At 37.3% G+C, this 27,992-nt stretch overlaps 1 protein-coding gene across 1 annotated transcript in view; it reads right to left on the bottom strand.

Moving 5' to 3' along the window:
- The window catches only part of LPCAT1 (lysophosphatidylcholine acyltransferase 1), a 57,766-nt gene that overhangs the window by 2,284 nt on the left and 27,490 nt on the right, over positions 1-27,992 (bottom strand). The window contains exons 8-13 of the mRNA XM_005153409.3: positions 26,381-26,435; positions 22,834-22,916; positions 11,920-12,045; positions 6,454-6,607; positions 5,465-5,563; positions 3,163-3,301 (exon numbers count right to left, since the gene is read on the bottom strand). Coding sequence (XP_005153466.1) covers positions 3,163-3,301; positions 5,465-5,563; positions 6,454-6,607; positions 11,920-12,045; positions 22,834-22,916; positions 26,381-26,435 — 656 coding nt within the window. The remainder of the gene's footprint in view (positions 1-3,162; positions 3,302-5,464; positions 5,564-6,453; positions 6,608-11,919; positions 12,046-22,833; positions 22,917-26,380; positions 26,436-27,992) is intronic.

Raw genomic sequence — 27,992 nt, 5'->3', positions numbered from 1 at the left:
TATACAGCAAAGATTTTTAATGTGAGTTCAACTTTTTTTTTCTAACTGTAATCTCATAGCAAAGGATGTGATGTATCTGACCTTTTTCAAGGAAGGAAAGTAGAGTGTTCTTTCATATTTAAAATATTCAACAGTGGGAGTAGTCATTTCTGGTAGAGCTCAGGAAGCAGACATTCTGGGTCTTGCTGAAAGAACTCCTGAGGATATTAAGGAGTATTTATCAAGCCTATGCATAGCAGAGCCCAAGGAAAAATGCTTGGATCCCATTTGCCTCATTTATCAGAAATATGAGACAAGGTGATGAAGGAAGAATGAGCTATTTCAGCATTACTTCTATTCATAGATCTCATCTTGGAGCTTAAGCTTAAAACAATTGTGAAGCATGAGGCTGAAGAAGAAGACAACCATAGTCATTTACTTGGGAAAAAGTAATTTTGCTTCCTAACCCTACTAAAAGGAAAAATACAAAAAGAAGGAAAGACCCCAAAGTGGAGTTATTTAAGACTCCTTTGTTTTTGCATTAAGTATGCATATGTACAGTACTAACTTAGAGGTTTTTCCTCCTACCTTTGCAATAATACCCTCATAATACTGGATGCTCCTGATAGAAGCTCTGCTTTCATGAACCTCCTAGCTTTTGTTCCACCTCAGTATGTAATTAATGTACATGAACTTAATAGGATAATCATGTAGATAATACAGGCAAAGGTACTACATTCGAAAGAACAAACAATTCTTCCTTCTCTCCATTCATCCATAGATGCAAATCCCTGCAAATCACTGCTGCAAATCCCCCTTTTCTTCTTGTTACCATCAAGCAAGGCAGACTTCGGAACATTTTCACAGTCACCGTTTGTCTATCAGGAACAGGTGGAGAGTATCCTAGAATTTGTGATGCCAAGCTAAAGAACCTATCCAAATTCTCCAGAATTATATTTCAAGATTGAGAAATCTTGCCTGTTTCCAGATCACACTGAGTGGAGCAGCTCTGGAATAAAGGTGTACCTAAGCAGGTAAGCCAACAGCACACTGCTTTAGAGAACTGGTACACAGATCTTTGACAACTAGCGTATTTTTAAAGATGTGACAAAAAAACCCAGACTTCTAACAATTCCAATCCAAAATTATCAGGCTAATTTATACAATCTTGATTTTGCTGTTGGTCATTCTGTTTACCTGGGCTTTTCCTTTGGGATGAGATCTTTGGCTTCAAGGACTGCTATATGTGCAGCAACTTAGGTTTGCTACTTAGGATGTTTTTCTGTGGTTCTTACAAGTAAGACTGAAGACTTAATATTCCTGCTTCACACTCCAACACACTAGAAAGAAGAAGCCTGTAAACAGACCCCTGGGCCATATGTATCCAAAGTAATGTCAGTACTCTTTTACCAGATACAAAGTTTTGATTTCTTAGAACTTGACTGAAAAATGCCTTCAGAAAAGGTGTAGTCTGAAAGTTTCCCACCTCTCCCCTCGTGGCATTTAAGTGCAACAAACCCAGTATGTGGAGTCATATGCTTCGGAAAGGCAAGAGGCTGGTTATCTATGGCAGGAATTTTGAAGAAAGAAATGCAATATCAAAAGTTTACTTTCATCCCCTAATTCTCTACCACAATAAACTAGACATTTATTCTCGCTATTAAGCTTTCATGTATGTTAGAATCTCAGTGCAATGCTTGTAATATACAATGAGCACTTCTATAAGGAAAAGATCCAAGCAAAGTTTCAAAGAAATTATGTGTCCACCATCATACTTTGTGTAGCCTCACAGAAGACTACTCTTGCCTACAGGAAATAAAACAATGAAAATGAGAGTTAAGCACTACAGTGCCCACTGCTGTGTCTCTGTGGTCCTGATTTTATTGTGATGAGAACACACCATGATCACACAGGGAAAACTGCAGACTTAAATGCAACTAAATGCTATTAAAGATTAATATTCAATTACGAATTCTTTGCTAACTTGCATGAACTGGCCTGAGTTCACCTGTACGCTATTTCAAATTTAGCTATTCTCAAACAATGAAGCATGCCAGAATTAGTATTCTGCTGGGCTTACCACCTTAAAGATTCTGTGCTGGTATTTTTGAATATGGGGGAAGAATTGAGCCACTGCTCAAATGAGTTCAGGGACAAGGAGCAACAGAGATAGACAGGAAAAAGGCAATAGCATAGGATGGACCAGGAAATGCTGGGGACACGGCAGATCACAGGTACAAAAAGAAAAGGGGTAGTATGCAGGAATTAAGGAGGCAAGACAGAGAAATCAAGAAATAGGGGAGGGCAGTGTCCACAATACCCATTCCAATAACTAAAATAGTTCTGTAGTTGAAGCTTTATATACATACTGTATGATTGAAACATAGAAATTAGTGTATATATCAGCACTGATATCTTAATTTGTGAGATTTTTACAAATTAAACAGCTACTGATTATCCTGAAGGAAAGCCACTGGAACATGGCATGTCATAAGCACTTCTACTGGAGATACATGTTATGTCGGCTATCAACAACTCAGTTCATACTTAAATGATACAACTAAATTTAGAACCTTACTGAATAAATTGATGAATAATCTGAAATAAAACTCAAGTATTCACAGCATAATCTATTCACTCAGATCTCAGCATTTTTAAATGCAACTTTCTCACCTCCGTATCACCTGCGTTACAGGCTACATATTGAGCAGTCTGGTTAATACCCCCATTTTGCCTCACCCCCCACTTATGACTTATTTTCAAACAGGCTGAGAAAATACTATAGGAGCAGAAAGTTTAATATCACTCTGTGTTCTGTAAGGGCAGAAATAGTGGGGAACAGAAAAGAGACAAAGCAACAGGACAGAGCTAAGACAGATTTCTTAAAGACATACATTCACATACATGGGAGTCACAGAACAGAACATTCTGAAAGAGATCCAGGTATCGCCTGACTTAACATGCAAGAAAAACCTCTGGAAATATGCAAGCATCATATCTGCTAAAGGTAAAACTATTATCTTTTTCAATGTCAATTTACTTTGTTCGCAGTGCTTTTATCATTATTAAAGCCAACAAGTCAACTAAAAATAGTAAAATTTAATAAAATTAGCTAGTTTGTGTATCGACATGCTCAGACACTTTGGCATTTTGCAACAGCTCAGATCCATTTAGTATACTCACCATAAGTAATCTTTCCTTTTTCTTCTTCATCTACAGCTTTAAAAAGATGTGTAACATTAATCTGTGACACACCCATGGCAGTCTTCAGAATATAAGATAAATCCTCCTCTGTTATAGTTCCGTTTTCTGACTGGTACATCTATGAATCAAGACAAGATAAATCACTGCATACCTGAATGCTAACTCCTATAAACAGCACCACATAACTAAGTAGTTATGCAAAATTAAAGCTTGGTATTGGAAATTCTAGTCACTCTCAGATTCAAGTGACCTACTAAGGATTTCTGATTAGTCTGGGTAAAAGATAGCACGGATTATTAGTTCACCTCTGTATGCTTAGAAAGCAAAGCTTGATATGTTCAGACAAAACCCCCTTTGTTTACACGCATAACCACTGGAATTTCAGCAGTATTCAGAGCCAAGACTGTTTAGCACTAACACGTTTTGCAGATGTGTAACTGAATAATTAGTAGTCCACTGATTTGTGTGTCTAAACTCCAAGGGATTCAGGAGATACATGTGAAACATTGCACTTTATCACTGAAAACAAATGACAAAGTGCTTTTCAAGAAATTGCACATGGCAGAGGACAGCAGTTGTATCAAGCCACACATTTATGAACTGGCTAGATCCTTCACTGGCTCCCAATAAACTGTGTGAATATCTTACTGTACACAAACCCAGGACTGGGGACAAGATTAAAAAAAACCCTTCTCTTTCCATTTTTACTAGAACACTGTGAGCAAAATTTCCTCAGCTCAAGACTGTTTTTCACCCTTCCAATCACCACTAATAGGATAAAGTGTGCCGTACCTGCTTCCCTTTCCTGAGCGCCTCACCTTCTTAATACACACATAGAACTTCCCTGCGGTTCTACAGTTAACTTTATATTTTACTTTTATAAGTAAATTTCATAATTTTGAGGGAACTTACAATTATGTATTATGAACTGTTTTATTAAATGTAGGTGCTTCTGAAGGAAAATAACTGTCCAATCTGAGCTTTTTTTTCCCTAAAATGGTAAAGTACATTGCACATTATGCATGACAGCTAAATTTTACTGAAATACTGCCCAAAGCCACCTTCAAGTTTACTTTAATCTTGTTCATTTTAATATGAAGACACAGAGTTGACCAAACATCACCTGAGCATTTCTCTATGCCATTATATAGATCAAATGGAGTAAGGGCAGAGACCTTTCTGCTTTTCCCTCAGAAGCAGCAGTAGGTTAACAGCTATTAGAGGGAGATTTACCCAAGTGTCTGTAAGAACTAAATATTTTTGTTCCTTTCTCCTTTGTAATTTTTTTTATATTGACAAAAGGGTAAGAATAATAGATCTGGACACTAAACATTCACAGGAACCTCATTTCTTTAACAAAAGATAGTTAAGAGAATAATACACTTACGCTGAATACCGTGAAAAATCTACTCAGAAAATAAGGCTACCAAGCAGAACCATGCAACTGAATGTTCTCAATTCCATTAATTCACTAATGAAGACAGCATCAAGATTTAGCACTTTTCAGTTTTAGTAATACTAAAGGCACAAAAGAGTTCAAGGCAAAGGGAAAAGATGATGCAGGATGCAGCAGCTTGCATGCTGAAATATAAATACTAAAGGAATTAACAAGCAATAATTCAAGGTGTCAGACAAACCCACAGGAATGGCAAGCATTAAAGTATTGCTGCTGTCACTTTCCCAAAAAGCTTGCATTAACCATCTATGCTGATGCTACGATAAACCACTGAGGACAGAAGAACAAGATCAGGAGCACTTTTGGGAGGCATAAAGTCTGGGCAGAGACTGCAGGACTAACACAGAAACATGGTTAAGTCTAAGAGGGAAGAAAATCTAAACAAGATGATAAAAGGGGGTAAAAATAAAACAAAACAAAAACCAAAACTCTATTAAGATGAAAAATTTTAAAATATTTTACTAACTTGAAAAATGAAATTTGATTGAAACATTATAAAAAATAGTAAGCACAATTCATTAGCCTTTAGTTTAGAGGAATCAATACAAAGGACTTCAGATTTTCAGCACGTTTCAATGTGCTGAAAAGGATTCTACCAGAGTTCCACAGAGAGCAACTTCAAATTGCAGACTTCCATAATTTTACATAAACTTGCAGTGAATTCCCTCTGAACATGAACTCTTAATCTAATTTTCCATTACTGTCATTTTAAAATGTAATTAAGTATTAAAACAGCATGCGAAGCGAGCTTCTGTTAAATCTAATGCCAGTATTAATAACTTCTAAAGGTAAGTAAACTACACAGAGGCTGAAAATGCTGCTTACCTGAAATGCCAACTGAATTGTTTCCAGAGTTTTGGATGGCTTGCAGACAACTGACAGAGCAATGACAAATTCCCGAATGTCAATTATGCCTTCTTCATTCTGTGAAGGAAAATCTCACTTCAAAATACTGCAATTTGTCTGAACATTCGTAAATAACCAACAGTTGACAAAGATGCAGAATATTCAGAAAGACCATTTACATAACAGTTACATATGCCACCGCAAAGAAGTCTCACTGGAATGGAATTATGTCAGGGCAAGAACTTAGGTCACCAAAGCTCCGCAGAACCTTTTCAGAGTCTCAGTGAGAAGTGATAATTCAAATCTTTTTGGAAGACAGTGCTGCTACTGTCACCCTTCACTTGCATATTTAAGATTTTTACCTTAAACCATCTGAATTACCAGGTAGAAATTAAAACTGGTGAACCACAACACAAGGTAGCCTAATTTAAGTCCTGAACGCATGACATCTGTTCTTCGGTCTAGGAGAGAACCCTGTGCACATATCCACCTCTTGGTCCAATCAGCACCTCATCCAGATAAAGATAATAGTCATTTCCCCATTCTGACTGATTGCCTGATGAATGAAGAACTGACTCATCTGCCAAGTTCCCATAGGGTCCTTCAGGCACCCTAGAAGAACAAGTGATTTATTTACAAGGTTAAGTAAAATAACAGCTAATAAGCACTGCATTCAGTTGCAACAAGCAGCAGCAAAGGTTTCTTTCTATTTGTATTTTGCACCTAAAGAGAAAATCAGTTTTGTCCAGCTAATGCTCCTTTTAACTTCTACCTCAATTAATGCCTTATTTGCTTATAATAGGTGCTCTTACTTTGCTGACAAGGAAATGCAGTAGGCAAATACTGTGGTGAAGTGCTCAAAAACACTAGCCCAAATCAAACCTCAGTGTATTCAACTGGAACTGAATTAGGCTAAAGTAAACTTCACTTTAAGTAGTAGAATTTTTAAACATAATGTTGCCTCTTACCTCATCAAAAAGTGCAAACATACTTTCTAATGTCTGTGAAACTGGAAATTCCAAGTATGCTGAAAATTCTTTAAGATCAATCTTTTCTTTTTTCATTTTCATGGCACTTGCAGCATATTTATCAAGATCATCTTCAAGTGTTTCTGGCTTCAGCCTACAAACAGTATTATTTTTGCACATTTTAAAAATAAACCCAATTTTAACAATACAAAATTCAATATACCAAGTGAAATAGTGGATTATATTGCTGTAAGACATTACAAAATCTAGAATCATGATTACTAAGGAACACGATAAAATAATGTATTAATAATGTAATTTTAAGGCTCCAATTAGTTCTTGAACTGTATCAGAAATTACTGCAAGGTCTTAGGAACTCTAGCCTTAAACTTGTGTTCTTTATTCTACATTGGTAACTACTATTCTACCTTGATTACTGCTTCTAAGCTGTTCAACATGGACAAGAAACACCATTTAGTAGAACTAGCTAATAAATATCAGGCATGAGGAACTAGATGGGATTTAGGTCACCTGAATATGGCTGTATTATAGGACAGTAACATAAACCAATTAAGCTTCCAAATTTACTAATGTCTCTGAACAGGAAGGGCCTGATGCATCTTGCCTACAATAAATCGGGGATTACATAATAGCGATTATACGGCTAATCCTGTTTGCCAGTCCCCGTTCTAAACATTCAGTCTGGAGCTGGACACCATTATGAGGTGACCCAAGCGAAGTTATAGCAGTTTATATAGCTACAGAAATTCCCTCAGTGCTTCCAATTACAAAACCAGATTCAGAGTGATGAGTGAATGAATGGCAGAGATCTACTGAATGGTACTGCAGCATGGTTGCTGGTTCTTTTTGTTTGGGTTTTTTTTGCCATCCTCCCCACCCTTAACTCAAGCTTCCTGTTTTTGTTTTATGAAACAAGGTCTTACTACGAATATGATATATGGTGCTCTTAGTACATGGGGAAAAGGAAATTCCCTCCCTACTACAACAGCAACGAAATCTTGACTAGCAGGTTTCCTCTGAACTGATTCACGGGACATCCAAGCATTCCAGTCTGAAGACAAAAGAGACCAATATATGCTTTTGCAATATTATTCTGCTGTTGCCTGGTTAGCTGTTTGCTGCTGCAGACAAGGAAAAGCAGTTATTTACAGAACTCGTAAGGTCACTCCAGAATTGCTACCAGACTGCAGCTGGGACTCATCAGCAGCTTCCTCTCAGTGACAAGAATGAATAAAATACTTAATATCAGCATTCTCAGGAGCTTCTGAGAAAAGATAAGGGCATTTCTGATAGGAAGATTATCTGATATATCAGCTCCAGACCATGATCACTTTTTGAAACGAGCCTTCCTAAAAATTACTGCTTTTAGGCAAAAACACAACTAGCATGCTCTCTGCCATTACTTAAATGACTTGTCAAAGTTTACTAACTAAACAATGTCAAGCACCATATTTCTAAATTGTAAGAGTCAAACATGCAAGAATTCTTCCAGAAACCCGTGGTCCCTACAGAATATTCATATGTTCTACATCCTGGCATTAAAGCACCTATCTTAAGTTTTGGTCCCCAGACAGTATAAAAAGAGCAGCATCATACTCCTTTGCAGAAATTCATTTTCCATGATCGAGCAGAGAAGCAGCAGGAACAATGACAAAGGCAACCACGGAGGATTCAAGATGCACAAACAACTCAGCTTCCCACACGCAAGGTTACATGTAAGAAGTCTTCACAGATAATACATCCCCACTGTAGTAGCCAAAATGGACTGTAACTGTAGGATAAAGATAGCTGGCAATTGAATCCTCCCGTGAGATAAGCCACTACTGACAGAGTATGCAGTCCAACATCTGTCTCTAAATCAGAGGCATTTGATTTGCAATTAATTGACTCAAAATTCATCTTCTAGTACTGAGGGAGTACTTGTTTGATGACGTAGTATTTGAGACTTGTAAAATGATCTCTTCACCAGTCAATTAAGTTTGAAAAGCTAAAGTCTGAAGGTGAAACCTTGCACATAAAGTAGCATGGCTGACAATGGATCTTCCAGACATCTTGTGGTTTGCATTTTGTCCATACAGAGAAAGAGATGGGAGCCAATCTCAAGAAGAGATGGTGGATCAGTGAGACAAACTTACTGCTTCAGCTTGAGTATGACTGCATTGTACTTCTGGTAATCCAACATGGGCTCACTTCTTTCTAGCCCTTTTAGAATCAGAAAGTAATTGATGTATGGATGATCATGACCTACTGTGCTGAGTCTTCTGAAGCCAAATGTCTCAAATCCCACAGCAGGTTCTGAACCAATCTGTGAAATAGTTTTGAGTGTCTTAATACCTTTAAAATTGTTACTTTTAGTCCAATAGAGACTATAAAAGCTAGAAAGCCAACAGAGAATGCCTTTGCTCATATGCTTGTTTGCCTAATGGCTTCCATGCAGCATCTAGGCTTTACAATACATAATAGTATTTGCTGTTGTGGTGTTTGGCTTCATTTTTATGCCAATGTGCACTAGAGAGAACCAAAAGTCATTCTGAGTCCCTGAAGATGGAAAGCACATTTTTCAAGATTAGGAGCTCTGAACACTAAATCCTTCACAGCAGACTTCACAAGGAAAACCTGAAGGTAGGGTATTTTCAGCATAATTACCACTATTTTTAGCCAGGGAGATGTCTTACCTCCTTAAAGCTAGTTTTAGCTGCATTTGACTATTTGAAAACAAACGCCTTTCTTGCATGCTGAGAACCTACCAAAAGCTTTCTAGTGTCTCTCAGAGCTGGAAGTTACATAAGAACAGCTGGATCCTGTAGCTAGTAACTGTAAGCTGCAAGCTCAAAGATGCCCTAAGCCAGAAAAGCACAATGCATTCAGTTCTATGTACACTGGTGTAGTTCCATGCTACTTCTTTTCATAACAGAGAAAGGATACTGAACAGCTGCAAAACTGACCTTACAAATACTCTGGAAAACCCTGCCTTGATCCACAGGGCAGGGACTATCATGGTTGGTATTTGCTGTTATGTCTGATCTGTGATCACCTCCTGTAAGGGACAGTATTGATCTTATCATGAATACAGATGGACAACATCCTCCAGAGGCTTACTCTTGTTATAGATCTTTGAACACTCAGGCTCAAGAAAGCAAAGGAAGTAATTAAGGATCCAAAAAGAACTCCAAAATAAATTGCTGCCCATTGTTAAAGACAAAATACAGAGATGAGACCTAATTATACTGTATTAACATTTTCTGAATGAGAAGATATCTGAAGAAGTCTTTCATAAGATGCAAAGTCCAAACAAGCCTCAATGTCTCAAAAATGGTAATAGATCCAGTCAAAGTAGACGATCACTTTAAACAGTGGGGTAATTAATTGTGAAATAAACAACCAAATGAAGCAGATTTACAATGTATAAAAGCTACAATAAAGACTACATACAGCATAGTGATCAGCATATTGTCCAGACACAGATTACCAGGCTCAACAGAAGCATAAGTGCCTGAAGACTAACAAACACAGAATCTGAGAAGATGAGACTATGATCAATTGATCTCATCGGTACAGCAGTCATTTTACCACAGGGCTCAGCAGGAGACAGCTGAGTTTCAGCCAGCTGTGACACAGCAGCTGTACAGCTGTGTTAACAGAGCCCAAGATTTTAATCAGATGAAGCATGAGAACTTGCTGCTGTGGCTGCATGGCTTCTGGATTGGACCCCATCCAGCTGAGCACAGAGCAAGCAAATTTTACAAGCAATGTTAATGAATTCTGTAGATACACAATGAGAACAGAAATAACTATCCAATGTAGCAAACTCAGGTATAACTTGATTTTAAAGAACCTAAAACATAACCAAGTCTGGATTTGCCTTACTATAGAACCCTTGCATTTAAAACTGGATGTTACCTTGAAAGTACGTTATTGCTTAAAAACAAGGATTAAGACTAGATGCATAATCCATTGGATAAAATTTATTGTTTTAGTTATTTAGGGATGTGAATGGATGATCTTAATGCCTCCCTGGCCTCAAAACCTTTGAATAGGCAGCAAAATGACTGCATCATTATCAAATGTGCATTAGAAATGAAGTCTTATTACAATCTTCACCTAATTGTGCCAGGAAAGCACCATCATAATAGCCCTTTTACTGGCACATACCCGAATCAAGACAAGATAATATTTTACCAATGTACAATTACTCAAACCAGACAGAGAAATTTTGGGTTGTGGGAAACCTCACAAATGCACGCCATTTTTTTTGGAGGCCAAAACAAAAACACAGAAAAGCATAATTTGAAAGAACAGCTTTAAATTGAGCAAACAGAAGCCAGACAATTTAACAAGAGGATTAAACTGAATCCCAGGATTACCGACTGCATAAGAAGAGACAGGGGTGTTTGGGTTGTTTGCTATGGTTTTTTTTTGCTTTTTTTCTTAGTACTGCAAATTCAGAGCCTTTGGAACAAAGCAAGAATCTTTGCTTTCCCTTAGAAGTTTCTCCTGTTCTACTAGAAGTCTTATTGTATTAAGGTCCTGACAGCAAATTACAGTATGTTTGTCACCAGAATGATTAATATATGCTGAGCTACATTACTTTTCTCCAATAGATATCTCTTCTTTTTTTTTTTCCATTTATGTACACAGGATGGAAAATGAAAGAAAAATGAATGAAAGGAAATAAAGTAAGAATGAAACCATGAAACTGTGCTTGCTACTTTCAGGTGAGGAGACAAAAAAATGGAAAAGGTTGTTTGTATATTAAAGCAATTAATAGGATGAGGCTGTAAATTCAGTTAGTGGAGAAACAGGAGAAAAGTTGGAAAATAGCAATCTAATACTTGGCTTATGTGAACTTTTCACTGTTTGCAGAACCTTTTATGAAAGGCAAAGCCAGAGGGAACTGACACAATGAGAACAGAGGAGCCAGGCTACACACCCTAACCTACAGTTTAATTAGTCCATTTAGCAGTGATCTACTCAAAAGATCAACCACTGCTTTGTGCTTCTTGAGAAAGGGTGACCCCTCTGCCCTCACTATTATAATGTTACTCCAGTCACAAGACTCATACGGCAGCACTGCTCTCTTTTCACTGTGTCACAGGAAAGGGCAACTGACTTAACTATATCAAATATCAGGAATCCCACAGTATTCCACTCTTCAGGAAGTGTCTTTGATATTTGTTCAGGAATGAACACTTCAGACACACTCTGCTCACTTGACAGACTGTGGAAATAAAATGTTATGGCCTATGTTACTCACGAGGATCTAGGGGTGGCAGTTGTAAGTGGAGATCAGTATTGGTTTAATTTTGCATTAGTGTTTCCCCGATTGTAATAGAAAGACATTCCATATATATCCATAATGCAGTATTGTTATATGAAGAGAAAAACTATATAAACATAAATACATAATAAAGATGCATCTTACATATAAATATCGTATATGCTCACCCAAGGCTTCTTACAAGTTTTGCAAATTCTAAAAGACACGTGTCCGAAGGCAGACGAAGTTGTCCTTCAGCCAAAGCTAACTGACAGTCTTCAAATGTATAGTCTGTCACTGAAACTCCCAGTGCCCTTGAACAAACCAAAGAAACACGGTAAGCAGGATAAGCTGAAAAAAAACTAAGCAGAATCATCACTTTTTAAAGAAAGAAATCCTGTAATAATTGTGCTTTTTATTCTGAAGAATCATAATGAAGAGCCCATAAAAGAAGGTTCACATACAAAGAATGAAATATGGTACTCTAGCCATTACAGAACATTTATTTCTGCTTTAGAAATACATGAAAATATAAAAGAACACAAGGGAAAAAAAAAAGGCAGTTCAAAGACTTTCAGATTCCTTAATATTTTCATGGAAGTGAATAACAAGGTTTTCAAAATTACACACTCAGAACAATCCCCCTATATTTATTAATAAATATTTATATTAATATTACACTAACATTAATAAATCAATAATCACCTGAGCAGGACAACTATACCCTTCAGGTAATACTAAAATTACACAATAGACAAAATTTCTCTATAAAGAGTGGCTAGAACATAAAAGTATAAAAGCAAGTAAACTCCAAGGAAACACAAGATTTTTAAGTGTATGGCATAAGGGTAGAAGAAAAACACTGAACTCCCAAGCTTTCATATACCAAACACTGAAGTATTCATTTTTCCTTTTCTTCTAACTTGATGTTCTTTATTAATAGCAGCACCAACTAGCAGTTTGATGAAGCCTTCACCACTTTTCTTGATTTCCCTTTATTCTTTCTATCTACAAGTTCTCTACCTTACTACAACCACCTTTTTCCATCTCTGAAGCTACTATACAGTAATGGCAAGACTGATACAAACCCCTAAATGCCACATTTGTTTTGGCTTTGATGAAAACCCTATATTCAATTTTACACTTTATTATGGACATTTTGGCCTGTAATGGAAGTTACCTTTCATGCAATAACCACTTAATTTATGTTAAGTAGCCTCTTTCCCAGGATCTTATTATAAGACCTTTGAGTGTCAATGTAAACAACATAAGCCAGTTCTCTTTTATCCATTAACTAATTGTCAAACTTCAGGACTTCTAATATACATTAAAACATGCACTTAACATTAAAACTACCGATTAGGGTTTCTCTCTTCTCTCCAAGGCTGAGAAAGTCAAATATTCAGGAAGAACAGGTCACTAATATATATGCAACTCCCAAAGTACCAAATATGTTAAATAATTAAATCAAACAATTGCAGAGTCATAGAATGGTTTGAATTGGAAGGGACTTAAAGATCATCTGGTTTCAACCTCCTGCCAAGGGCAGGGACACATTTCACTAGACCAGGTTGCTCAAAGTCATGTCCAACCTAGCCTTGAGCACTGCCACAGCTACTTTTTTTTAAGCTATTTATGAATAAACCAAGGACATACAGCACAGTGATTTTGGATGAACAGCTTCTCCCTTGCAAGAAGAAACAACAAACAGAAAGGAACAAATAGAAAAAGCCAATTAAACCAAAAAGATACAGGTACAGGCGTCTTAAAACCCTGAAAACTGCTTAAGGCTAGATTGCCTCATACAGGTGACTGTAAGCAATTAAAGTCAGTTCCTTCAAATTTTTCACTTTTTTATCTGTTCCTGCTTCATTATTCTAGTCCTACCTAACAGTGTTCTAGCAACAGTTGTGAATCAGTAAACCATCTTAATGGAATGGACAAGATATTATTGTGATACCAATTTATGGTTAGCATAGTAGTGAATGTTGTGTAAAACCGCTGTGGTTTAAAACCAGCACCACACAGCCACGTGCTCACACTCCTCTAGTTTGCCTCCCTCCAGGGTGGAATGGAGGGATGGGGAGGAGAGAATCAGAAGAATGCAAAATCAATGGGTTGAATAACTGAAGAACAGCTTAATAACTCAACTAAAATATAGTGATGATACAAAGAATACCAACAGTAACAGCAATAATAGGAAACAACACGAGAACAAATGAAAGCTCAGAAAACACAATGCAATTGCTCACTACCCGCTAACCAATACCCAGCCTGACCTGAGCAGCGATCTGGGCCTTCCAAGGAACTACCCCACTTTATATACTGGGCATGATGTGCTGTGGTATGGAATACCCCTTTGGCTAGTTTGGGTCAGGTGTCCTGCCTCTGCTTCTTCTCAGCTTCTTGTGTCTGTCTTCACTGGCAGAGCGTGAGAGATTGAAAAGTCCTTCATCAGGGTAAGTGCTAATTTGCAATAACTAAAACATCCATGTGTTATCAGCATTGCTCTCAGGCTAAAGCCAAAACAGAGCCCTGCACCAGCTACTAGAAGAAAAATAACTGTTACAGCTGAAACCAGAACAAAAATCCGGATGAACTCCCCATGCTGCAGGTATTTAAATCCAAGTTCAACCTGACTTTGAGATCAGGTATTGCAGGTCTTGTCAATTATTATGTAATAGGGTATTCAATATAGTGTTGTATCATACAATATGACATCACTGATTTTGTGTTGTATAATACTAATTTTCTCTGGAAAAAGGGGATGAAACAAGAAGTGTCTATCTTGCTAGTTAAGATTATTTCCTAGTCCCTTCTCTTGTACTCTGTGTGGACTAGATCATTCTTATAAAGTTCCCTGTAAACTGTCAGTGAAGTAGCTGAACTCCTAAGGCAGCAAAGACACACTATAAGGTCTTCCATCCACAGTGGCTTACAGAATGTGGTAACAACTAAAGATCTTGTCCAGTCAGGCACATTACACTAGATTTCATCAGATTTTAAGGCATAGCATACATCAGAAATAGAGGAACCTATAGGTGATCAGCTGAAGCCTAGAGCAACTACAGAGAAAAGGAGAAACTGGTTAAAAATAAGTTAAAAAAGAAACTGAAAGGATAAAGTGCTCGTTTGTGGTACAAAAGGAGAAGTGACAAGACACTTGAAAAAAGATCCTGAAAGGACAAAAAAAATCCAGTAAGATTCAGCAGCTGATTAAAGGTGGCAATTAGAACAAAAGACCTCCCTTTTTTAAACAAACCCCACATGTTCTCTCAAGGAAAACAGACAAGTTAAAACATAGTCATAAGGTGGCAAGGCAAAGCAAGAAACAGTAACTTGTTGGAACTAAAAGCTAGAAGCTTTTTCAAATACATCAAAAGCAAGATGACTAAGAAAGATCAGGCTGCTCAGCCTAAGGGGGGAGGGCAGAATCCTGACTGACTGTCATCCCAGAACCAATGTCAGATTTAAATAGCTTACCCAAATTAATGGTCCACACACATGTTGAAGGAGCCTAGCCAAACACAAATTAACAACAAACACAGAAACAAACCCCAACAAACAATCAAACCCAAGCTTATGATAGAGAACAAATTCCACACAAAAGCAGGGATCATCTTAAGCAAACCATAAGGGGAAAACCAAACTTCGTCTTTTTACAGCTGTATGCAACCCTTCCAGAATGAGATGTATTTGGATCAGACTTCAAGTGCTTATCAGTACAGAAAAATTCCCACTACAATTAATGCCTGCCTACATGCATGCCCGATGTCAACGCATACACAAAACAGGTTTGAGAAGGTTAAAAGCATCTTCCTTTGCTCACTGATGGTAATTTTCCAGCATTTGGACTTCCAAAAAAAAGCAAAATAAATTGAAACCGTGTTTCTATATGCATCCAAACTTTCAAAATCCCAAATAAGGGGGAGAAAACTTCAGCTCACAGTAAAGTCCTGTCATAGGATCAACCAAGGCCAGATAAATTAAGAGTTCAATGGGCACTTCAAATGATAAATCACAAGCTGTAGAGGGCTACCAGTTTAACACAAAATGACCTTGATTTCAGCTGAGAATACTGAAGAAACTGAAGCTGGCGAACATCTGAAGTGCAATATTTGTCCTAACACTTGTTAATTTTTCAATTTCTTAGAAAAAAGACTGGTGTACTAAGAGTTCACTGTAAAGCCTGAGTGCGACTGCAACCAACTTATCTCAAGGGCAATCTTTCTCTACTTCAGTTCAACTGCTAGAGAAAAAAAATCATTTCAATTTGAGATGCAAATTGCAAGTGCAACCCAATGCTTTTAATAAACTAGGAACATAACAGCTTTTCCCATCTCTTCATTTACAAGCACTTTTTTCCTGTTTTCTTCATATTGCTCCTGCTTTCACAGTCAGTTAACCCAAGCCTAGCCTTTTTACTGCTCAGCAATTTTTATTTGGCCAGATGTGCATGTCCATCTTGACATAGCTGGAGACTTTTTGCCTTCCCTACCTTCCCTGACATGTTGGCTATTTACCTTCCATGATATTACACCACATGAAATTCCTAAGTCAGGAAGTCACTTCAAAAAAATAAAACCAAATCAAAACCCAACAAAAACCCAAAAGCCTCCTGCATACTCAATCTGTCACACACAACAGTTGTACTTGTTATAGCCTGACTTCTCACACCAAACAACTCCCTATGTCTAACACTTGTGCAGTCACAATATAAAAATAAACCATCAATGCTCTCATATTCTGCATACCAATCCACTATGCATGCAAAATTTTGATCATAAACCAGAATGTGACTACTGCAATACTATGCAAAGTGAGAGAAAACAGTACAGGCAATATTGTGACATTCTGAATCTATGCTTCAATAAAAACATTTCCAAAATGTTTTCCACTGTTAATGAGCAGATCAGTAAACTAATCTAGAAAATATTCCACAGGCTACTCACAAAAAAAAAGAAAAAAAGCCTTTAAATCAGGTGTCAACTTTTCAGGGTGTGGAACACATTAAAGGGCTATCAAACTTGGTATTCTACTTCACTATCAGGTATTTTGGAAAAAGACATGGTGGAGGGCCACAAGGATGATCAGGGGACTGGAGCATCTCCCATATGAAGACAGGCTGAGAAAGTTGGGGCTGTTCAGCCTGGAGAAGAGAAGGCTGCGTGGAGACCTCATAGCAGCTTTCCAGTATCTGAAGGGGGCACATAGGGATGCTGGGGGAGAGGTTCTTCACTGGGGACTGCAATGACAGGACAAGGGGTAACAGGTTGAAACTTAAACAGGGGTGGTTTAGACTGGATATAAGGAAGAAATTCTTTACTGTAAGGGTGGTGAGGCACTGGAATGGGTTGCCCAAAGAAGTGGTGAATGCTCTATCCCTGGCAGTGCTCAAGGTCAGGCAGGACAGAGCCTTGGGTGACATCGTCTAGTGTGAGGTGCTCCTGTCCATGGCAGAGGGGTTGGAACTAGATGGTCTAAAGGTCCTTTCCAACCCTAAATATTCTGTGATTCTATGACAAATAACCCAAGCTTCCAACAGTCATCTGTATAGCAACTTCCTGAACCAGAGAATATTTGTACCACTGTACTGTAGAATCACTGACGGACCAATTTTTTTACAATATATCCCATCTCTGATTAAGTCCTCTAATGCATCTGATAGTACATAATTGTAGCATTCACATGTTTTCAAGAGTATTTCCATTTATTTCCAGCTGATCTACTGCTGAGTGTTTTCTCTTTCCTTACTGTGCATTTCTAGAACATCATGATTTCACTGACCTTCACAACAACCCTCCACTTTTTATTTTCTTCTTTCACAAAGCTGAAGAGCTTTCAGCTATTTAGTTTTGGAAGGCCAGGGTAAACAGCCCCTTTACTCTCCCTGAATTACTTGTACATTCTCCAAACAAACGAAGGTCCAGGCCTAAGAGTCTGGAGTTCACATCAAGAATACAGTCTCTCATGATGGTTTAATTTTCAGACAGAAAAGGAAGCTGCTAACAGCTACATTTATCCACTGTGTTAAGAAAATGGATTCTGTAATGTTGGTCTTGGAGGTCTGTACATCACAAATCTTCAAGGAGTAAAAATGAAGCAAGTTCTTTGTGTTGTCAGCATTCAATACTCTAGCTCAAACCAGACTGCTGAAAAATAGCACTTAACTTTAAAAAAATATTTCATCCTTGAGAGAATGAACTTAGCAAGAAGCTGCACAGAGTTAACTCTGTTTAGTAACTACGCCTGCCTAAGTGCCACACTTACAGCCTTCACAGAAACAAAGACTGCACAATGTGGTTCTCATCTCAATTTTTGTATATGGCCTGAAACCTAAACAAATGGATGCTTTCCAAGTCCAGCACTTCAGTAATTGTGCTCATATTGATCCTCATGCCTTTGATGGTATGACCAAAATGACCAGAAAGCATTGGCACAGAGCACAGCAGTTTTTCCAATGCTAAACCTAACTGGCCACCAAAAATACAACAAATAGCCATGAGACAGACCAGTAAGCTACTGAAAATCCACATCTTTAAAGCTATTCTTCAGCAGCTGGCATTACCATATCACATATAGTGACAGAGATCATACTCTGATACTGTCAGAGGCTGCAAGAAAAAAAAAGACCTGATTTTGACTTAAATAGAAGATGACAAGATAAAATGGACACAGAAGGCTATTTGTAATATCTTTTGCCTTCACCAGCATGCTGGAAAAAAAGGATTCATTTCTCTTTTGAGAAACATAAACAAAACTATAATATTCATTTGTCAAACTGATAAAGAGTTACTGCTTTTAACAGTATGACATGCTCCAAAAAGGGGAAATGATCTTGGCAAGGACTGGACACAGAAAACATAAAACAGATGTTTTCAAGTTCCATGTCTAACACACTGCACTTTAATAGATTTGAGCATATACTGTAAATATAAAAGCATGCATTTAAACGTTTGTGTAAATGCAGAAGAAAAACAAAGTTATCAGAAAAATGCAAACCAGACTATGACATTTTGATCTTTCTACAGGAAGTCTGCCTTTCTGGGCTCACCACAAAAGAAACTCAAAACCCCTGGCTAGTGTTGCGTACGTAGCTATGCCAAGTTCTAACACCAGAAAGAGCAGAGAAACGAAATGCTCAGATCAGGGATGCTGACAGAACTTCTGCTGAGGTGCTTACAGTTTTGAGAAAGAAAGGGGCAAAGATGTCCAGCTTCCATCAGGTTCCAGTCTAAACATCTGAAACATGCATTGAAAAAACCTGAACAAAGTTGCAATATTTTAACTGTATTTTTTCCTGAACTGTACCATCTAAACCATATTCTTCCCTATTTTGAAGACAGTCCCTAAGAGAAACTAAAACAGAAGCAAAAAAATTGTGCTTACATGTTAAGTGACCAACAGGCCTGTGTATAATTACCTAAGCAGCTTACCTCTAATTATGGGTGAGGTTACTTCAGACTTGCACAAAAAAGCCTACAGTGCAGATTTTCACTTAGCTGCCTGCACTACCACTGGCTTATTTGTATTCAAAATGAATAGTGCTAAGTACACACAACTAAGCTGAGCAACTGACATACTCCTTTTAAATATATTTGATCTCTAATGCATAGTAAGGTAACAAATTTTGTTTTGTAAAATGGCAGTGGAAGAGTTACCTACTTTCCCTTTAAAAAGAAAAAGAGATAAATATGAAGAATGACATATCTCATTACTAGCTGAGGATAGTAAAATTGCCAACAGGCAAAAAAAGCTGTCATATGTAATAAATATATAAGAAAACAATTAAGATTACATGTCTCATGAAAAAAACTAAGTAGTTTCCAATGCTTTAACAGTGGCAGAGATGCTTCCTTTATCAATGAGAAATTTTTATAAATAAATACTTGTGATGGCAAGGTCAGATCATTTGTCCCTCCTAATTCTAGAAAATCAGAGATTGAAGCCCCAGGCTTACACACTGACAAATTTATATCACTACTGTAGTTCCAGTAAATCTTAACGAGAAAATACCTACAAGCAACAGTAAGTGATGAAATTAATAAACAGATCACAACAATCCACGTTTAATCCCATCACTACAAGGTGATAATAGCTCACACACAGGAAGACCAAAATGTTGATTTTGCAGCTTTAAGTAAAACGTACAAAAGTGAGCCAACATAACATTTATCTACATGGTGTGACCTACAGCATGGTGGTTGCAGAAATTTGTTACAGAAAAAAGAACAAAGTGAATTATAACTCAAGATACCACCAAATTCTATTTGTTTTGAAGAGAGAACCTGAATGGACTATTGCTATATTTAAAAGCACTCAACATTTCCAGTGAGTTGAAAGTGAGTCAACACTATTCTTGACAGCATGCTGAGAATGAGATGGACATCAACTGAATAGAGTAGTAATCAGAACAAGCCCAGAAAGACCAAACAAGACAGACTCACTTGAACGAAATAGGTTGCATGAGAAAATCAAATGCAGGATTTATAGAAAGTAGGGGACCATACTTTCAACAGCAGATTAACCTAACCAGCACATACCTTTTGCACAGAACAAGAAAATGATCCAAAGGAAGACGAGCCTTGAGTAACTACTCAACAGCAGTGGCTACCCTGCATGAGTAATACCAGCTCCGATTATACAGATAATCCCCGAAACAGAAGAACAGTGAGCTGAGAAGCAGTAACAAGACTGCACATGATTCTAGTTTAACTATCTGTCAGTGAGAAAAAATGTCGATGATCACAGACATTAAAATACTGGTAATTGCATAGGTGAGATTAAGAAACCCTTTTAGAAAGAAATTAGGTTTTAATAGATGCTGTAAAGCTTTTACAGCTTGGATCTTACTCATCCTCCAGAAGGACTGGAACAAAAGGTATCACGTCACTACAACTAAGCACTGTAGCAAGCAAAGAGCCGTTACTGCAACTGAAAGATGTGCAGAAGTTGTGAGCTGTAAATTCATCTTCTGTGACCCCATCACAGAGAAGCTAAAAAAAATAAGGCTGACCCAAAAATCCTTCAATAGAGTCAACAAGCAGAAGCAATGTAAGAATCAGACATCCTGTGCTTTATTCAGTATTTAAGAGAAGCTGTCCAAAAGACAAAATTATGAAGGAAAACAGATTTCACGACTCAAAATCATCTCAACTGCTGCACTCCGCAAGTTCTATCAATTCTCCCTGAAATCAGGGGCAAGACACAAGGTTTTGCTGCAACACTGGTTCTAGACTCACAAGTACTTTATTATTTGTGACTGCCACCTCTGCCGCTGTAAAATATCCAGTAGGATTAGACTCTTCTTCCAGAAGAATATGACTGGGAGGAAGGGGAAAGCAGACATCTAAACAGATCCTGAAGTGACCTCTTGGCACAAAAATGGTACACTGACACCAAGCAATCACCACACTGCCAATCCAATCTTCCAGAAAAGACAAGTCTAACAGAAGCAGTAATATTGTCCTTTGTTCAGCAATGCATAGTGCAATTCTAGCACCAAATAACACCTGAGGTGCTAGAAACCGCAATTGCTACAGTTCCAGCAGTAACAGACTGACAGCATCTGAGCTGGCCAAGAGCCACATGAATGAAATGGGAGAGTCTGGAGAACTACCACTAGAAGTAAGCATCTGTAAGTGGTCAGACGTAAATAAATTTTGGCTATTGCATTTTAACTGGTTTTACAGTAATCCACAATATCCATTCTGTTTTATTCTATTTTCTACATGTTAAATTCTGAACTTTGATACACATTTATTTTCCTTTCATATCAACACAGAATCTACAGCCCTTCTTCATCTCAAAGCAAGCCATATTTGCTACCCCCCCATCCTGACAGTCCTCCCTTTAGACCTGCACCCAGTTTCTGTTACCCCAAATGCCTGATTCTTAGAGGTAGGAGGGAGAAATAAATGGATGAGGAAAATCATGTCTCTTCTTCTGTGCACACATAAGAGGGAAGGTTTTCAAACATGCTGGTTGTTGTAAACTTATGTAGGCTTTCAAAATGTCTCCTTATACCACACAATCCCTGTCATCTGACTGGATTACAGTTCAGAATGAAGGTTTGAGAACCCAAAGTTTAAGGACAACACTATTATGCAGTGCCAGCTGCCTGTCTAAAATTAACTATAAAAGTCTTCGAGGCCACTGCAACCCTAAAAGACAGGTTGATTTACAGACATGTTTTTTTTTTCCTGAGAAATGTCCTTTCATACAATGGATTGAGTATTGATTTATTGTTATATTATAGGCTCAACATCCTCAAGGAAACTCACAGAGCTGAGTTGTGCTTATAAACTGGAGAAGCATTACCAGTTCATATCTGCGAACTGGCCTTTGGTTGAAACTGGTGACTCAGAAAGGGAAGAGTAGTTACACAGAGGAAATCAAGATTTCACAAACTGTTTCAAAAGTAGGGTTAGAAAGATTCCTAAATCCTTCAAGAGTTACTAAGAGTCACAGACCTGAGGGTTTCTCTGAAGATACTGACAAGGACATTGACTAATGAAAGATATACTAAAAGGACAAAATGAATGAATAAGAGAGGTTCATAAAAAACACGAGGACATTATAGACGAGTGCTGTAGGTGTCGTCATGTTAACCTTCAATTTAATTACTTTGCATTGTATCAATGGTCTATTTCCAATAGAAGCAGTTTTCCCGTGCTTTACTATTTGTAATAGCCACACAATAACAATGAATACACGAAACTATTCTTAACCTCATGGAAAATAAAAAAAGCATAGCTTCAAATGCAACCTCAATACCACGAAATTCAGTTACGTTAACTTTCATAAAATTCCACTAGAGCTTTCTCCCTAGACCCACAGCAACAAGTAGAACTGGCTTGTTAGATGAAGACATGTTAAAAAACCAAACAAAACCCCAATACCAACTCCTACAATTCCTGCTGTATTTGTGGCTCCCTAGCCTCCTCAGAGAAGAAAGCAACTGCTGTATAAAAAGTTTTGTACACACTACTGCAGACTATAGCTTCTTTGCAAGCAGGCAGCTAGACTGACTGGATTTCACATTTTCTTGATCCTAAAATTAAAATCATATCTATTTTTAGTCCATATTACAACATACTTACTCTGCCATTACACGTCTGACGTTATTGGCATACAACGCTGGATTTTTTCTTTCTTCTTCTGAAGGAATATACACAGGCAGAAACTGCATACAGAGAACTGAATTATACCAAGATCATTCAACACGTTAACCTCTATCATAGCACTATGGTGAAAAACATACACAGTTTGTTGCTACTTACAAAATTATATTAACAAAAGGACTAAAAAAAATTACAATTGAACTCTTAAAAGCTTAAGGATGCACTATACTTCTATAAATTCACATAACAGTGACTCTGCTCATTTCTTACCTCATGTAACCCAAGTAGAGTTTTATCTTCCTTTCATAAGTGGGACCAGGAATTTCTATATCATTTAGAAGTATAAGCTTTCTCTTGCACAAACTTTTCTTTTACATCCTGTATTGCTCATATCTTTCCAGATAACCAGGAAAAGCACATGCTACATGAACATTGTTCTATAGCTTAAATATTAAGAGTTCAAATTCTCAGGACATCAGGTATTACTGTTCCCCCCCTTGCACATTCTGAAATCATATACAATTGCTTAATGAACACATTGGAAATATTGTTATTTTCTACTGTTTGAAAAATTTCTCCTTCAAATTGGACACTAGTTATTAATGCTCAGTTGAAAGAAAAACTAAATAAATGCAGATGGCCACACAGTCACAGAATAGTTGAAGTTGGAAGGGGAATATTGAACCAGAACTGCTGAAGACCTGCAACAGAAGAGGCAGTGTTCAAAATCTGATAGCCTATATCAAAAGGCCTTCCAGCTTTTGGCTATGTTTTTAAGTGTTCACTGAAATATGATACAAGCCCCAATATCGTAGCCAGCCTTGCCTACAAAATCCCTCAAAGCATGCCATTTCTGCCAAGTAGCTAACTTCTCAGATAGAACAAACAAAAAGGGATCACTCCAATTCCCACTCCTGCTCAGTATGAAACAGAAAATCCCCTTAATGGTGCAATGCAATGATATAATTTATGCACTAAGTGAACAAGATGTTCATAATCCTGTGGAAAGCCTCTGAAGTAGAAACCAAAGTTGTAATGAGCTTAGTTATATTTGATGTATTAACCTATGAATATGATATGGGAATCGTGATCCATAAATTTCACACTGGTCTTTAAAAAAGAAAATAACAACTGGAGAATAGATACAAATGTTATCATTTAAACAAATGTTTCTCAGTAACTATGGAGTTAGCTGTATTTTCAGAATCACAGCAGCACCCAAAACGTTGCTATTTGTCTAAATCTTCCTTAGATGTATACAACAATGGACAATCTTCATTTTGGATTTTGCTATGGTTTTCCCTCCATGCACCACTGCAACTGAAAACACATGACTCCTAGGTGTACAAGCAGGTAGGCCAGGCCGATGTGATGCAATATACAAAATGCAAAGATTGTGAAGCTAACATATATGGAGAGATTGTTCCTTCAGCTTCCAAGCCCTGTTCCATTTCAGTAGCAAACTGCTATCAAGTCACTCATCCAAAAACAGGACAAGTTTGAATATGAGGTGATTTCAGAAGTGCTCTACATGTCTCTGTCTAACTAGACAGAAATAGTATGATCATTTCAGCACCACTAACAAAACTAAGAGAAGAACTCTCAGCTGTTACAAACTGATGGATGTACAAACACTGAAGCTGACAGGCCAGCAAAACATACTGGCAGGAGCCAAAACAAACCTCACTTGCAGATGATCATATATTCTTTCTTCACAAGATTGCTTGCATGCCAGTTCCATGTACAGGATGGAAGCATGGGCTGGCCAATATTAATAAAAATCAATTATGAATTCTACACAGACATTTGCTTCTCAATAAACATGCGGGATGACACATATGGTGTGACAGAGCATAAATTATATGCAGAGAAGCCCAGACTAATAAACTTCAGATCCTGATTACTGGCTGTTAGACCTTACTACCTATCCTTACTGAAACTGTGTTGTCTTGCTCTATACATCCCTGAGTTATTGGATCTTCAACAGTAATTCTGGCACCAAGGCTGGTTGGCATTTGCCGGTAACCCTGTGCTGATGGAACAAAGCAGGAATAAAAGCCAACAAGCTTTGGAGACCACTGGAAAAACATTACTTTGAACACAGAACAACTCATTTTTCCTCTACATTCCTAGATCTCCAGCACTTCCTTATAAAATCAGACTCCACAAGGAGCCCCCAAGTACTCTGCCTCATACTTGCAAGCAGCCTTGCAAACAGCTCTGCTCCTCTACATTCTGAAAGCTCCTGCTTTTTAGTGTGGAGTATTTCAGACAGACACTAGTTTTTGTTTGTTTTTTTAAAGACTACCAAAGATCATAACTCATCCTTATGCAAGATATGTTTGAGCTACAGAACCTCAGCATCTGCTAGCAGCTGCTGCCTCAAAAATCAAGACAGCTCAGCAGTGTTCACTTCTGTGTAAAAGAGCCCATTTTACTTGCCTAGGGCAGAAAACCATGATCCTGATAGACAGTAAAAATCCTGCCAATCAGCTGTGTGAGGCAGATACTCACTGGCCCTTCTGTCAAAACCAGGGCACTGTTTTGGAAATGAGGGTTTTTTTTTTTTATAAATATATAAACTATTGATAGCTAGAAACATATGACTAAAGTGATAAAGTGCAGATTTCTGCAACAGATACAACTATTCACTGGCTGCTATTTTGTGAATTAATCAGCTTTGAGAAGAATTCATAGCACAAATAAATGAAGAGCACACTGCAGTGATAAATACTGTGATTGGCGTGTGTTATATGTTACTACGGTAACATATATGTGTATGTAAATATGCAATAAGTCTTCCAACTAATTTACCCTGCTATCAGTTCCATCAGTCAGAGATAAATAGCTGATTCATTATTAGAAAATGTAAGCATGAGAAATGCAGAACATCTGTCAAATATCCTAATTAACACTTTTAAAATACCATACTTCAAAAGAATGAAATTACTTTCTGTAAAATGTATAGGACAGCAATTTAAAGGTATTTAATTGGCTATGTATCGTCACTAGTCTTCAGCCTTAGGATCACAAAGTGTTTTGCTCAAATAAAGTTAAGAATAGCCATAGGTTTTCTGTTTTCCAATTTCACATTCTGAACAGTGCAGCCAAACAAAAAAAATTTAGCCCACATATTAAATAATTTATCTGGCCTATAAAAAAACTACCTACAATTAATTTTCTCTAGAAAACAGTCATTAATTTGTATCCAGCATTCAGACACTTGGATATCTAAATTACACAGTTAGTATGCTAGGTGTAAAAGAAATCAAGCCAGTAAAAGACAGAAGAATTGTTTAGGAAAGGCTCTAAACAGAGTCAGAAATCTGTCAATTTAAATTAATACATAAAATCTTAAGCCAAGCCTTATTGCATTTTTTAGGCTACATTTTCAGATACAGAAGCCATTTAGCTTGTTTGTACAGACATACACACAAAGTTTGAATACAAACTTTTTACTGCAGAAGTAAGCATAAGATTATGTATTCTGATACTGCTCAGAATACACTGGGGTTTTTTTACTGACCTCAATTTCCACAGAATTGTGCAACTGACACAAAGTGAGCCACAGAATTTCTAACCTAGAAAGAAAAAAATCAAAACAAAACAGGAAAATGACTGAGGAAAAACATCTACAGGTATCAAAACAGTAGTACATTAGTCTTCAACTAGAATATGATCATGTTTAGATAAAAAAATAACAGAAAAAGTCTTTGAAAGTACTTTTATCCATGACATTCTGTAAGGGGGAACAAAAGCAGTTTGCATTGAAGTTGCATCTTAAAAGATATCCAAACAGTAATATGATATACAGATACTAATACATCCAGTAAGAGATGATGTATGTATAGTGTGTACAGAAACAGTAAGTGCGTATCAGGAAAATGTTGTATTCAGCATAGAGTTGCAAGATTAATTACAACTACTTGTTACCTTGGTTTGGAATCAAAGTTCATGAAATGCAGTACATGTGTCTTAGTAGCCTAAGACACAAAATAACTGGGATCAACTTGACCTTAGAAAGCAGTAAGAATCAAATCCAGGAAAGGATTTAGCAAACCTAATTTAGGGAGCAGTGTTAGCAGCAACAGTTTATACAGTATGTGGGTAGTTACAGCAGTCAATCATTATGAGGCAAGGGCTGGTCAAAATCCTCTTAAGTAGATAAAGTGCAGTTCCTAGAAGCAATACCCTATTAATTTTGCTACCAGCTCCATTCAGGGCTGCAACATGTTTTTTCTCCCTTGATTCCCACTGAAATTCCAAAACATTAAAACAAAGAAAAGGGGCAAAAACAAGTGTGGAACTTGTGATTTGAAGTTTACATCACTGACAGGAAATGTCTAAGTGTGGTTTCTAGACCCCTGCCCAAGAACATTAAAAAAACCCAATAAGTTACAAGTGTAGTCTTCTGCCAACTTCTGTAATCCTCAAAGACTAAACCTTAAAATTTAAATATTAATTTAAAAACTGACAGAACCTGTATCCAACTCAAGTCCAATGTAGAAAAATAAAATAAATGTAAGTTGTATGCTATAGTCAATCTGTGTTTTCAAGGCGGAGTCAGTCATTCTGTCAAACCAGTAAAAACATTACTTTTCATAAGTGGAAGAAAGTGACTTAAGTTTCCATGTGACAAGTTCTCAATCCACTTTCTAGGCTACACCATTTCTAAAGAAACAGAATTCTCCTGGATACAGCAATACTCCCTGATTGAATTTTGGCTACCACTGTGACAGAGGAAGAGAGGCATTTGCTGAGGAAGTGAAGACCTCATCAGTCTTAACAGTATTTTCTGTCAAGACATCAGAAATACATTTTAGGTTACTCAGGAAAATTAATCCTAATTAAGTACAGCTGTAATTTAAACTGACCCAGTAAATCTGCGTAACATCACACACTACCTCAGATTTTAAATTTGATTTAACTTTATTAACAGAGGTCAGCACTTCTGAGTGTTTTGTACCCTACAATTTCCTTCCCTCTTCCTTCTCATTGTGTTCTTGACTCCTCAGGTAGGAGACTAAGGTGGACATAAGCTATTCGCCTTTCTCCCCTCTGGCTGAGTTAATTTGCTATGCAAATGCATAGGGAAGAGGTAGGAGCTCACTGAGGAGAGAACATAAATCCCTGCATGC

The sequence above is a fragment of the Melopsittacus undulatus genome, chromosome 1 (assembly GCF_012275295.1).
Source record: "Melopsittacus undulatus isolate bMelUnd1 chromosome 1, bMelUnd1.mat.Z, whole genome shotgun sequence".
NCBI classification, from domain to species: domain Eukaryota; kingdom Metazoa; phylum Chordata; class Aves; order Psittaciformes; family Psittaculidae; genus Melopsittacus; species Melopsittacus undulatus.
The sequence above is the reverse complement of the archived record's forward strand: the minus strand, read 5'-3'. Positions and strand labels throughout refer to the sequence as shown.